The sequence below is a fragment of the Macrobrachium nipponense genome, chromosome 12 (genome assembly GCF_015104395.2).
Source record: "Macrobrachium nipponense isolate FS-2020 chromosome 12, ASM1510439v2, whole genome shotgun sequence".
Lineage (NCBI taxonomy): Eukaryota > Metazoa > Arthropoda > Malacostraca > Decapoda > Palaemonidae > Macrobrachium > Macrobrachium nipponense.
Window position 1 is genome coordinate 30,296,563 of NC_087205.1, and position 13,217 is coordinate 30,309,779.

General features: G+C 36.8%; 1 protein-coding gene across 1 annotated transcript in view; it reads left to right on the forward strand.

The window, feature by feature from the left end:
- The window catches only part of LOC135224768 (uncharacterized), a 110,883-nt gene extending 104,432 nt beyond the window's left edge, over positions 1–6,451 (forward strand). The window contains exons 3-5 of the mRNA XM_064264092.1: positions 1,091–1,185; positions 5,671–5,783; positions 6,426–6,451. Coding sequence (XP_064120162.1) covers positions 1,091–1,185; positions 5,671–5,783; positions 6,426–6,451 — 234 coding nt within the window. The remainder of the gene's footprint in view (positions 1–1,090; positions 1,186–5,670; positions 5,784–6,425) is intronic.
- Positions 6,452–13,217: the final 6,766 nt, after the last annotated feature.

The following is a 13,217-nucleotide window of genomic DNA, read 5'->3' on the forward strand; positions in this document are numbered from 1 at the left end:
AGACGATGAGGGCAGTTAATCTGTCTATTGTATAATCCTTGCAAGCTTCTCACTTTTCATGAATAAATGTCTCTGATAGATACCATCCAATTTAAAGGACGTCCTGTTACATATATAAGGGTGTCGCCTTGCAATTGTTTGACTAATAAGGCGCCACGATGGTTATTTTCTTACCTGCAATGATATTCGCAAGTATTGGTTGGTATACATCACATATTCGTCAAAGTGATGATATTTCTTCAAAGTCCCCATCAATCATTATTTCTTGTATGTAGGTTTGAAGACGGTCAAACACATAGTGAAATAACAAGTTATATTTAACAAGTTTACATCACAATGATCTCTACAGGAAGATTTGGATAGCTCTTCAAGCGGAGAGCTGTGATAGAAGTCTGATATACAATTCTGTTACGAGAACATTAGTCGAGCTATACATTGCACAATGTTACACAAACACGAGTATACGGATCTAGGACTGTGACGTAGGCACAGACTATCATGAGAACGGCAACATGTATTTTGCCAATGGGGCATCGGTTGGCGTTACCTTTTTAAAATGATGATCTAGGTGTATACAAACGAAGATGTGATACAAAGCGTCGTCAGATCAACGTCAAGGCAATGTCAGCTATTCACTAACGCTTGTTTATAAATGCTGCAAGATCCTACTGGAATACACACACACACACACAAACACACACACACACACACACACACACACACACACACATATATATATACATATATATATATATATACTAGTATATATATTTATATATGTGTGTGTGTGTGTGTGTGTATATAAAGGCAGTGAACTGGATATTAAACGACATTTGTAGCTTAATATTTGTGAAAAATCGTTGCAAACACAAGTCATCAGATTAAAACATACTCTCTGTTAAGTAGCATTATTCATTGCTCTCTCATACATTTTTATTAACTCAATCTCTATCATATTTTACTTTGCAATTATGTTTTCATTTCTTTGTAGCAATGGCTCATTACTGTTTCTCATAGATTTCGAATGTCTGTTCTCTTCTTATGATTACTATTTTTATTTTTCCTACTGTTTTTATTGTTTGCCTTTCAGGTGCTTCCAGGCGACGTCTGCTACGCTGGTGAGACACCAAATGTGACCGATTCTCTGACCAAGCTACCAATTGGTTGTTGTCAGGAAATGACTAGGTAAGATTAATTAAGTTCTATTTTTTCTTCACTGCTCTTCAAAGCTGGCCTGTGCCTTCATTAGTCATGAGACATCTATAGTAATAATAATAATGATACTTGCTGTTACTTCTTTCAAATGAACACCATATCCATATTGTTTGGAAGTTTGAATAATAATAATAATAATAATAATAATAATAATAATAATAATAATAATAATAATAATAACATGTGGCGCCGTGGCAGAGTGGGTTAGGTCGTCAATGGACTGGTTAAGCAACATTGGGGCTGGTCAGTCGTTGGATAGGTGACCGCTCTCCTCGGCATTGATTCCTTGGGAAAAGATCTTTACCATAATTCCTCAGTGTACTCAGCTGTAAAGAAATGAGTACCTATCTGATGGGGTATTTGGGTCCATTGCTATGGGTTGGGAAATAGCAAAAACTCAGCAATGATGTTAAGAAATAAAGGAATAAACGACAACGACGTAAATGGAACCTCTGGCAACAGAGGAGCTTCGTCCGGCAGCCAGGTATTCAACCCAATTGCAGGGGAAGACGGTCAGATACTAGGAAGTCGTCAACCAGCAACTGACCACCACAACGACAGTAACCAACAGCCTGAGATTGGACCTACAGAAGCAAACCAAAGGAAGAAATGGACAAGAAAAGAAAATAAGGAAATATGGAGATGCTACATCAGAAGCAACCCGACGGAGAGAGGATATAGAAGAAGGTTGGTCAACATCTGGAATGAGAGGAATAACACCCCCCAAACAGAGCAGAGGCTGGCAGACCAAGTAAGGAACATTAAGAAAAAGAACTGGCTCTCCCCAACAGAAAGAGAAGAACTGGAAAGGGAAATGTCACACGACAAAGAATTACACGAAGACGAACTGAGAGACGATGCCACAGAAGACGATAGGTGTGATGAAGTATCAAACAACGACACACGAAGAAACACCGACGAAGTAACAGAGAGGACGGAATGGGTAGAAAAGATTAGACAATGGATGGAGCCATATACAGAGAAAACAAAGATCCCCTCCATGAAAGCCTACAACACCAAGAAATTAAGGGAGAAAACAAGTGAGGTCAATGAAATAATGGGCATAATACACATCACCAGTATCACAGAAACAAATAACTTGGCATATAAAGGAACAAGATTAGTAGCAGAACTGATGGGGATACGAACACCAACACCACCAGCACAACCAACCCAACAGCAACCTCTTTGGAAAAGGCGTCTGGAAAAGCAAATACTGGTGATGAGATCTGACTTGAGTAAACTGAAAGAGATGGCAGAAAAAAAGGCTAAGAAGCAAGAAAACCAGGGAGGAACTCAACGAGAAATACAAAGTACAAGAGAGGGGACTAAACAACACAATAGAAGATGTAAAACAGAGGCTTAAAGCCAAAGCACATAAGATCCAATGGTACATGAACAGGAATAAGGGATACCAACAGAACAAACTATTCGGAACCAACCAGAAAAGACTATACAGCCAACATAGAGGGGAAGACAACCACCAACAAATTCCTGAAGCCGAACCAAGAAAATGCTAAACTGGAAAGCCCCAGGTCCCGATGAAGTCCATGGATACTGGCTCAAAAACTTCAAGGCCCTACACCCACGAATAGCAGAACAACTCCAGCATTGTATCTCAAATCACCATGCACCCAAATGGATGACCACAGGAAAAACATCCTTAGTACAAAAAGAGAAGAGTAAGGGAAATATAGCCAGTAACTACAGGCCTATCACCTGCCTACCAATAATGTGGAAGTTACTAACAGGTATCATCAGTGAAAGGCTATACAACTACCTATAGGAGACAAACACCATCCCCCACCAACAGAAAGGCTGCAGAAGGAAGTGTAGGGGCACAAAAGACCAGCTCCTGATACACAAAATGGTAATGAAGGACAGTAGGAGAAGGAAAACCAACTTAAGCATGGCATGGATAAACTATAAGAAAGCCTTCGACATCATACCGCACACATGGCTAATAGAGTGCCTGAAAATATATGGGGGAGAGGAAAACACCATCAGCTTCCTCAAAAATACAATGCGCAACTGGAATACAATACTTACAAGCTCTGGAATAAGACTAGCAGAGGTTAATATCAGGAGAGGTATCTTCCACGCGACTCACTGTCCCCACTACTCTTCGTAGTAGCCATGATTCCCATGACAAAAGTACTACAGAAGATGGATGTCGGGTACCAACTCAAGAAAAGAGGCAACAGAATCAACCATCTGATGTTCATGGACGACATCAAGCTGTATGGTAAGAGCATCAAGGAAATAGATACCCTAATCCAGACTGTAAGGATTGTATCTGGGGACATCAGGATGGAGTTTGGAATAGAAAAATGCGCCTTAGTCAACATACAAAAGGGCAAAGTAACAAGAACTGAAGTGATAAAGCTACCAGATGGGAGCAGCATCAAACACATAGATGAGACTGGATACAAATACCTGGGAATAATGGAAGGAGGGGATATAAAACACCAAGAGATGAAGGACACGATCAGGAAAGAATATATGCAGAGACTCAAGGCGATACACAAGTCAAAACTCAATGCCGGAAATATGATAAAAGCCATAAACACATGGGCAGTGCCAGTAATCAGATACAGCGCAGGAATTGTGGAATGGACGAAGGCAGAACTCCGCAGCATAGATAAGAAAACCAGGAAACATATGACAATACACAAAGCATTACACCCAAGAGCAAATACGGACAGACTATACATAACACAAAAGGAAGGAGGGAGAGGACTACTAAGTATAGAGGACTGCGTCAACATCGAGAACAGAGCCCGGGCAATATCTGAAAACCAGTGAAGACGAGTGGCTAAACAGTGCATGGGAAGAAGGACTAATAAAAGTAGACGAAGACCCACAAATATATAGAGGCAGGAAAATGACAAACAACAGAGGACTGGCACAACAAACCAATGCACGAACAATACATGAGACAGACTAAAGAGCTAGCCAGCGATGACACATGGCAATGGCTACAGAGGGTAGAGCTAAAGAAAGATCAGGCCCTAAGAACCAGATATGTTCAAAATACGATAGACGGAAATAACATCTCTCCCATATGTAGGAAGTGCAATACGAAAAATGAAACCATAAACCACATAGCAAGCAAATGCCCGGCACTTGCATAGAACCAGTACAAAAAGAGGCATGATTCAGTGGCAAAAGCCCTCCACTGGAGCCTGTGCAAGAAACATCAGCTACTTTGCAGTAATAAGTGGTACGAGCACCAACCTGAGGGAGTGACAGAACACGATCAGGCAAAGATCGTCTGGGACTATATGGTATCAGAACAGATAGGGTGATACGTGCAAATAGACCAGACGTGACGTTGATTAACAAAGTCAAGAAGAAAGTATCACTCACTGATGTCGCAGTACCATGGGACGCCAAAGTTGAGGAGAAAGAGAAGGAAAAAATGGATAAGTATCAAGATCTGAAAATAGAAATAAGAAGGATATGGGATATGCCAGTGGAAATTGTACCCATAATCATAGGAGCACTAGGCACAATCCCAAGATCCCTGAAAAGGAATCTAGAAAAACTAGAGGCTGAAGTAGCTCCAGGACTCATGCAGAAGAGTGTGATCCTAGAAACGGCGCACATAGTAAGAAAAGTGATGGACTTCTAAGATGACAGGATGGAACCCGGAACCCCACACTATAAATACCACCCAGTCGAATTGGAGGACTGTGATTGAGCAAAAAAAAAATTATAATAATAATAATAATAATAATAATAATAATAATAATAATAATAATAATAATAATAATAATAATTATTTATATAATTGCAGAATTAAGAGAATTTATTCTATACAAAATTCTTTCATTATTTTTAATAAAACATGTTTCCAAGAATTTCTGTTTCCAGCATACACAATAATAATAATAATAATAATAATAATAATAATAATAATAATAATAATAATAATAATAATTTTGTACGTCGTTATTGTATTACCTTGGACACCCTAGGCTAATATGCATACGAATGGAACTAAAACATTCATTTGTCAACATGTGTAGATTATGCATGGAAATTACTGGCTGATCAGGAGAACGAGGTCATTTCTGCTATTTCTAGTTAAATCCATTATGGGTGATATATCACGTGACCCACATTAATGGATTTTTTATGCACGAATTCAGGATACAGGTGTCATCAAATGACGTCCAACCTGTTGCCATTAATATGACATCGTATTCAGGGTCAGAGAGTTAAATGTATAAATCTTTCAAACTCCGTAAATCTTTACTCTAGTTTATTTTACAGCTGAGAGAAGTTACAATAACTCTGAAAAGATGAAACTTGTAGAAATTATCCAGCCTCTTTATTCTACATTTTCAATATAATTTCTTTTAAATGTATCTACATCAATATGATTTTCTAAGAAAAACTGAGCATCATTACACTTCAAAAATAATTAAACGGCTATATTTTTTTTCTTAGAAAAGAGTGTGCTGTTGCCAACAACGGCCAATGCATGTTCAAATGGCAGACGGGACCGTGTGATTATACCGCCGACGTTTGCACTTCTTCCTGGTTCTGCACTTGCTGTGGATGTGCGTATTCAATCTTCTTTATATATATATATATATATATATATATATATATATATATATATAGTTATATTATATATATATATATATATATATTGTATATATTATATATATATATATATATATATATAGATACATTATATATATATATCTAAATATGTTGGTTATGTATATATATTATATATATATATATATATATAATAATATTAGATAGATAGATATTATAGTTATAGGCATTCATGTCCTTTGTGTGTGTGTGTGTGTGTGTGTGTGTGTGTGATTACGAGAATCCAAGTGTTTTTTTTTTTTTATTGTTATGGGCATCCAAGCCTTTCCTCTGTGGGTCTCAGTACCCAGCTTGTTTTTTTTTGTGTGGGGGGGATGGGGGCGCCCGTTGGGAGGCGGGTGTTATCTAGTTGGTAAGCATTACAACTCCTTTTTTATTATTTAACTCTAGGCACTAAAGCATTGTGGGGGGGGGGGGGGTGGGGGGTGCTTGTTGTGGATAATCCAAGCACTCATGTAAATGTATAAAATAAATATCTGAAACCACACATTATAAAGTGCATCGGAAGTTACTTTCATACCAATTATACCATTAAATGTAAAACTGAACAACAAAACTACTGTTCTCGTTGCTGGCAGCCTGTACGGAAGTGAACACTCAATAGCCAATGTTAAAATGTCAGGAGGACGTTGCTCCAAAACGTGCAACTCCACCGAATACCACGCTGGGTGGATCCCTTGTCATAGTGGATGCTGCAAGTGAGTTTATATATGTATATATATCTATATATATATATATATATATATATATATATATATATATATATATATATATATTCTATATAAATATTCATTATCTCATCATCATCATCAGCCATTGCTTAGTCCACTGCAGGACAAAGGCCTCAGACATGTCCTTCCACTCCCTTCTGTTTATGGTCTTTCTATGCCATTCATACCCGCAAATTATCTTAGCTCGTCAATCCATCATCTTCTCTTCCTTCCAATGCTTCGTTTGCAATCTCTAGGGACCATTATGTTATTCTTTCCGTTCATGTTTTATCTGACATTCTCATTATATGTCCTGCCCACGCCTATTTCTTTTTCTTACTTGTTAGAATATCCTCTACTTTAGTTTGTTCTCGTATCCATGTTGCTCTTTTTCTGTATGCTAACATTAAAAGTGAATCACTTCCATTGCCTAAATGATACCTTGATTCCGGATCTTGCGTTGACAGTTATAAAGATCTTCACTCACTCACTCAAGTTTTCGTATGAACGCAGTCGAGTATTCAAAAAAAACTTCCAGACTTTAGATATAATCATTTTTGCTATTGTTTTCCTTTTGTGTAAACAGTGTTGTATGAACAAATGCGATGAAAAGACCTGCGCCAATGGCATAGGATATTGTTCTCCCGACGGAAAATGCAAGACCGGATATTACCCCAGTACAAGTGAATTCTGCAGAGGCTTCGGTTGTACTTGTTGTGTCCCTTGTGGTAATAGTAAATTTTGCGCCGTGAATAAAGGATTCTGTGAGTGGAACCAAAGGAAGTGTCCTACAGGATACCTATCTACGAGCGGCCTGTGCTGTCCTGACCCTAATTGTAGATGCTGCTACAAAGGGAGTAAGTACAAACATCAGCCTGTTCAAAATGCAAGAGTCACTTTTCCTCAACGATCATTGCTCTCTGCATTTTCTTCCCCTAAGCAATCGCTTTGGTCTGCACCCACTTTCCTGCCCAACTTCTTCAACAACTTCACGCTCCAAAGATTGTGATACCACTCAGGGAGGGCAGTGCCATCAGTCGAAACGGCGCAGTACCCTGTTGGGGTATTACTTAAGTTTCTTTGCAGCATCCCTCGGCCCGTAGCTTCAACCCCTTTCAGTCCTTTTACTGTACCTTCGTTCACATTCTTTCTCCTATCTTAATTTCCATCCTCTCCTAACAAGTGAATTGTAGTACCACTGCGATGTTTTCCTCTTTTTAACCCGCTAAAACTTTTCACCCTTAGTTTCCCTTTCAGCTCTGAATGATCTCATAGGTCCCAGAGCTTGGCCTTTGGCCAAAATTTTATTTTCCATTCCAAAGATGTTTTATTGCAATTACATAGAAAATCAGATAAATCATTGGACAAAATGCATTTCTCAATTTTAATGGATTTTATTGGAAGTATAAACAAAGGAATTAATCAAGTATTTAGATTGCAGCTCTGGATCGATAATAAACACCTGAATTATACGTGTATGTGTGTGTGTGTGTTTATGTGAATGTGTGAATGTGTGTGTATTGTGTACCTGTATGCAAATACCTCAATACACACACACACAAACGAAAAAGCAGAAAGACACAGAGGGAATGAAAGTAGATGAAAAGTAATATCATTTGGTGTTTACATATTCATGTGGTACCATTTGTACCGTTTTCTCATTTCAGGACTCCCCCCTACACCAGAGATGTGTCCTGCTTAACTAATAAGAAGAGACACGAACGAACAACAGCACCAACAACGGCGGCGCAACAACAGGAAATGAGTCAAAGGAAAAGAAGCTACATTGCCATGAATTCGTTTTACTGTCAGGTTTTTCTCATTGGCACATTGAATCTTCCTTCATGAAGAACTGAGAGATGTAGAAAACTATTATTATTATATTATTATTATTATTATTATTATTATTATTATTATTATTATTATTATTATTATTATTATTATTATTATTGCTGTTGTTGCTTTTGTTGTTGTTGTTGCTGTTGTTGTAGGAATAGCTATCACACTTCCTCAATGATGAGTTGAAGGGTACTGAAGGATGTAGAAAATTACTATTATTATTATTATTATTATTATTATTATTATTATTATTATTATTATTATTGTTGTTGTTGTTGTTGTTGTTGTTGTTGTTGTTTTTGCTGTAGGAATAGCTATCACACTTCCTCAATGATGAGTTGAAGGATGTAGAAAATTATTATTTTTTTTTTTTTTTTTTTTTTTTTTTTTGCTCTATCAAAGTCCTCCAATTCGACTGGGTGGTATTTATAGTGTGGGGTTCCGGGTTGCATCCTGCCTCCTTGGGAGTCCATCACTTCTCTTACTATGTACGCCGTTTCTGGGATCACACTCTTCTGCATGAGTCCTGGAGCTACTTCAGCCTCTAGTTTTTCTAGATTCCTCTTCAAGGATCTTGGGATCGTGCCTAGTGTTCCTATGATTATGGGTACAATTTCCACTGGCATATCCCATATCCTTCTTATTTCTATTTTCATATCTTGATACTTATCCATTTTTTCCCTCTTTTTCTCTTCAACTTTGGTGTCCTATGGTATAGCGACATCAATGAGTGATACTTTCTTCTTGATTTTGTCAATCAACGTCACGTCTGGTCTATTTGCACGTATCACCCTATTTGTTATTATTATTTTATTATTATTATTATTATTATTATTATTATTATTATTATATTATTATTATTATTATTATTATTATTATTACCTGCAGGGCGTCCTAAAGTTGAACCATCAAAGGGTTATTTATTTAAATGTGAATTTATGATGTCTTGAAAATAAATCGTATATGGGATGAAATTTAAAGATGTAAGGTTTTATCTGCCGAAAGGATTTTTTTTGTATCTTGAATACTTTTACTTTTACTTTTACTTTTGGAGATACTAGCATTTGAATAGAGCCGGGCAGAAATACAATAATTAAAACATCATTTTAAGTGAATTTATGATATTTCAAAAACAAACCTTATATGGAAGTAAACTTAAAGTTTTAAGGTTTTATCTGCCGACAGAATTTGTTTTTTATCTTCAATACTTTTGGAGATACTAGCATTTGAATAGCTTTAGGGACTAATGCAAGAATTAAAACATCATTTTAATGTGAATTTATGATATTTCAAAAATAAATCTTATATGGAATTAAACATATAAGGTTTTGTCTGCCAAAAGAAATTTTCTTTCATCTTCAATACTTTTGGAGATATTAGCATTTGAATTTCGTTAGGGCCGAGCCGCCAGAAATAAGCCCGTTTCCAGTAAGACTTCGCTTCGCTCGTAATTATTATTATTATTATTATTATTATTATTATTATTATTATTATTATTATTATTATTATTATTGTTGTTGTTGTTGTTGATGTTGTTGTTGTTGTTGTTATTTCAGGAATATCTATTACACTTCCTTAATGAAGAACTGAAAAGTGTAGAAAATTATTATTATTATTATTATTATTATTATTATTATTATTATTATTATTATTATTATTATTATTATGGTAGGAATACCTATTATAGAAATACCATAGTTTCCCCTGAAACTAGAGTATATTCTCCTTCCCATTTTCTATAATCTGTCACCTGTTATGAAGTGGAGTGTTACAGTTTTGATTATTGCACAGTTGTAATTTAGGAGTTTATCATATTTAAATGGCCTTGCTGCACTAATATTCCCAAAAACTGAAATTAAACAACTTATTAAGCTATCTAAAATGTGAGTAATAATTCAGTGGAGAAATTGTATGCATACAATCCAAACATACTTTGCATATAAATTCTCTTATTCATAATTGTTACAACATCCTACCTATGTGTGTTTGCTTATTTAACGAAACATTTTGTTTGTAAAAAGAATATAGCAATTGTAGAAGAATATACACAGACCAAATGCCCTATAACAGCAATTAAGGGGTCTACATTGTGTTGTCATGGTGTTTCAGAGACAATTTATGACATTTCTTTATCCATGTGCTAATAAAACATGATTAGCTTGACAGCTGCTTGATTGGCTTTATACTTGATTGGCTTTATAATTGATTGGCTTTATACTTGATTGGCTTTATACTTGATTGGCTTTATACCTGAGTAAATAAAACTTAATTGGCTTTATACCTGCTACCAACGGGAGGCATTTTATTACCCTTCCTGATTCATTCATAATTTTATACACCAAAAATTATTTCCCATTAAACTCTTACTCTGCTAATTGCTGGAGGGGTGACCAGTAACGACTGCCAGGCGAAATTAACACAAAACGTCCTCTATGTAACGCATGGGCATGGGGCTAACAACCGCATCCCGAAAATTTGTGGATGAGTCTGCGTGTTATTAGATAGAACATTGCAGAGTTCATATGTGCAACATGAGCCTAAAAGGGCAGTGTTGGCAACACAGGAGGCCAAGATGAAAGTTTGTGAAAAATATTAGAACGCGGACGAACTTAGGTTTAGAACAAAACCTGGGAAAATCTTCACAAGTATTATATTATGTTTTATAAATTTGCAGCCAATAAAACATAAATTGGATCCATATTATCAGGGGCCGTTTAAAGGTAAAAAAAAAAAAATCCACTGAGCTTCAGCGAAACCTTCATAATGAAAGAAGTCCCATATTCCCCCCGTCCCCAAAAAATGTTTTATTTTTTATGTTAGGTAAATTGGTCCCCTAAATTGTAGGTAAATGAGGTTTATTGTGTGAGGAAAATTTTAACGAAGAACAAATAAACCCTGAAGTGTGTTTTTTTTTTTTTTTTTTTTGTAGGGGTGATGTAAATAGGTTCCGACGATATGAATTATATTCTATTTTGGTATGATAAGTTAATGTATGATTTTTCTTTAAATATGCAATGTCGCATGTATCCTTTTGTTTATTTCTTGCAACAAAGGTATTTTGATGTTAATGGTTGGAAATTTCAAACACTTGTTCTGAGTGATATCACGTAAGGTGCCAACTAGGAAAAGATACCTTGGATGCAAATGGCAGCACGTGTCAGTTTAAGTGGGTTGTTACCATTCCTGTCCAGCTTATTCATGTCAGGTCGAATTGGGGAAGGTACCTGGTGTGCTTAGGTCAGGCAGAAGCGCAACCAATATGGCACGAGTGACACTGATATCAGCTGTAGCAGGGGTGTGATGGGTATTGCCAAGGGGTGTGTAAATACTGACCTGGTCTTTAAACATCGAGCTAACGTGGTCCATGTTGATTAGGTGCACATCGAGTGTAGTGTCACCGAAGAACGTACTGCTAATTTCATGACCCAACTAAGAAGGGAGTGGCTGCTTTGGACCATCGTTCTCCGACCCAACTCCACTTTAACGATGCCCACATCACAAAGGTGAAGGGCTTCGTCCAAAAAGATGCAGATGGACTTCAAGTTCTTTCAACAGTCCATACCCTCGGTGCGGGTGCATAAGGCAAGGAGACCCATCTTCTCAGATCTAATGTTTCTGTTATTTAGGGGTAGAAACTAACGATGAACTAAGGGACCTGAAGACACAGGTGAATAATGCCTTACTTAAACAGTTCGGACCAATCAACTCGTTGATGACTAAGCATAAAGGGAAGTGACAGCCATGGCAGTTTGAACAAGATGCCTGAATTGGTGATCGGTTGGAAAAGTGACCAGAGAACTTGGAATAAAACGAACTTGAGTTATCCCAGACTGTAAATATGTGTACATCCAAGCGGCCTTGATGCCAGATATAGAGGTGGAATATTTCATCTGAGAGATAAAAACTGTGATATTGGAAAATTAAGTGATGCTATGGTAGAGCCTACCTAATTTATAGCACTTCTCGGCGGACTTTAAAATTGTGACATTAGTTTACCCAGCTACGGGAAGACAATTGGCCATCTGCTATGAATTCACCCACGTGGTCGCGTGGCGAATGAAGGAAAGTCAAGGTCTTCGTTAGTAAGAAAAAGAAGCAGTTATTCAGTTCGATCTTTTAATATCATCTGCTATGAAATCTCAGAGTTTTTATCGATATTCGTTTCTGCTTTTCTTTCTATGGTTTTCCGAGGTCTGATTATTCGTCACAAAATTCTTGAATGGCCCCTTTATCTATGTAATCGCATTTTTCAAACCATCCTTCTGCCATTGTCACAATTTAGCAAAGTAATAACAACAATTCTCTTCACTGAATTTATTCTGAAGGAATCTTTCCCAAAAGATAGATAAATTAATTTTATTTCTATTTTTACATGTAATTTATTTTTACTGACTCGAAATTATACCAATTTCTATAATAATGAAGATGCTTGGATTTTAGAGTGTCGTGCATTAGAGATATGTACAAAACCTCTCTAGTCGTGATGCTGCCAATTCTTCGTAACATAGAAGAACCTGAGACGGGTTCACAAGGATTCAAAGAATTACCGCAATCCTCCACAAGTGCAACGCTAATGACATTTCCAAGTTTCATGTTTACAACTTTCATCCTGATTAGTTACCTCCTTTGATCACTTGTGCGGAGATCGCTTTACTGTCTTGACCAATCAGCGTCAAGTGAAAATAACGCCAGAAGGTCTCTCTGGATGTCTGTCTGTCCAACATCCTCGACACTCACTTTCTGAAACGACCTTGAGGTCGCCAGCGTCGGTTGAAGCGCGAAAAATCTTCATGATATGTAAGCATCTCCCTGTGACTTATT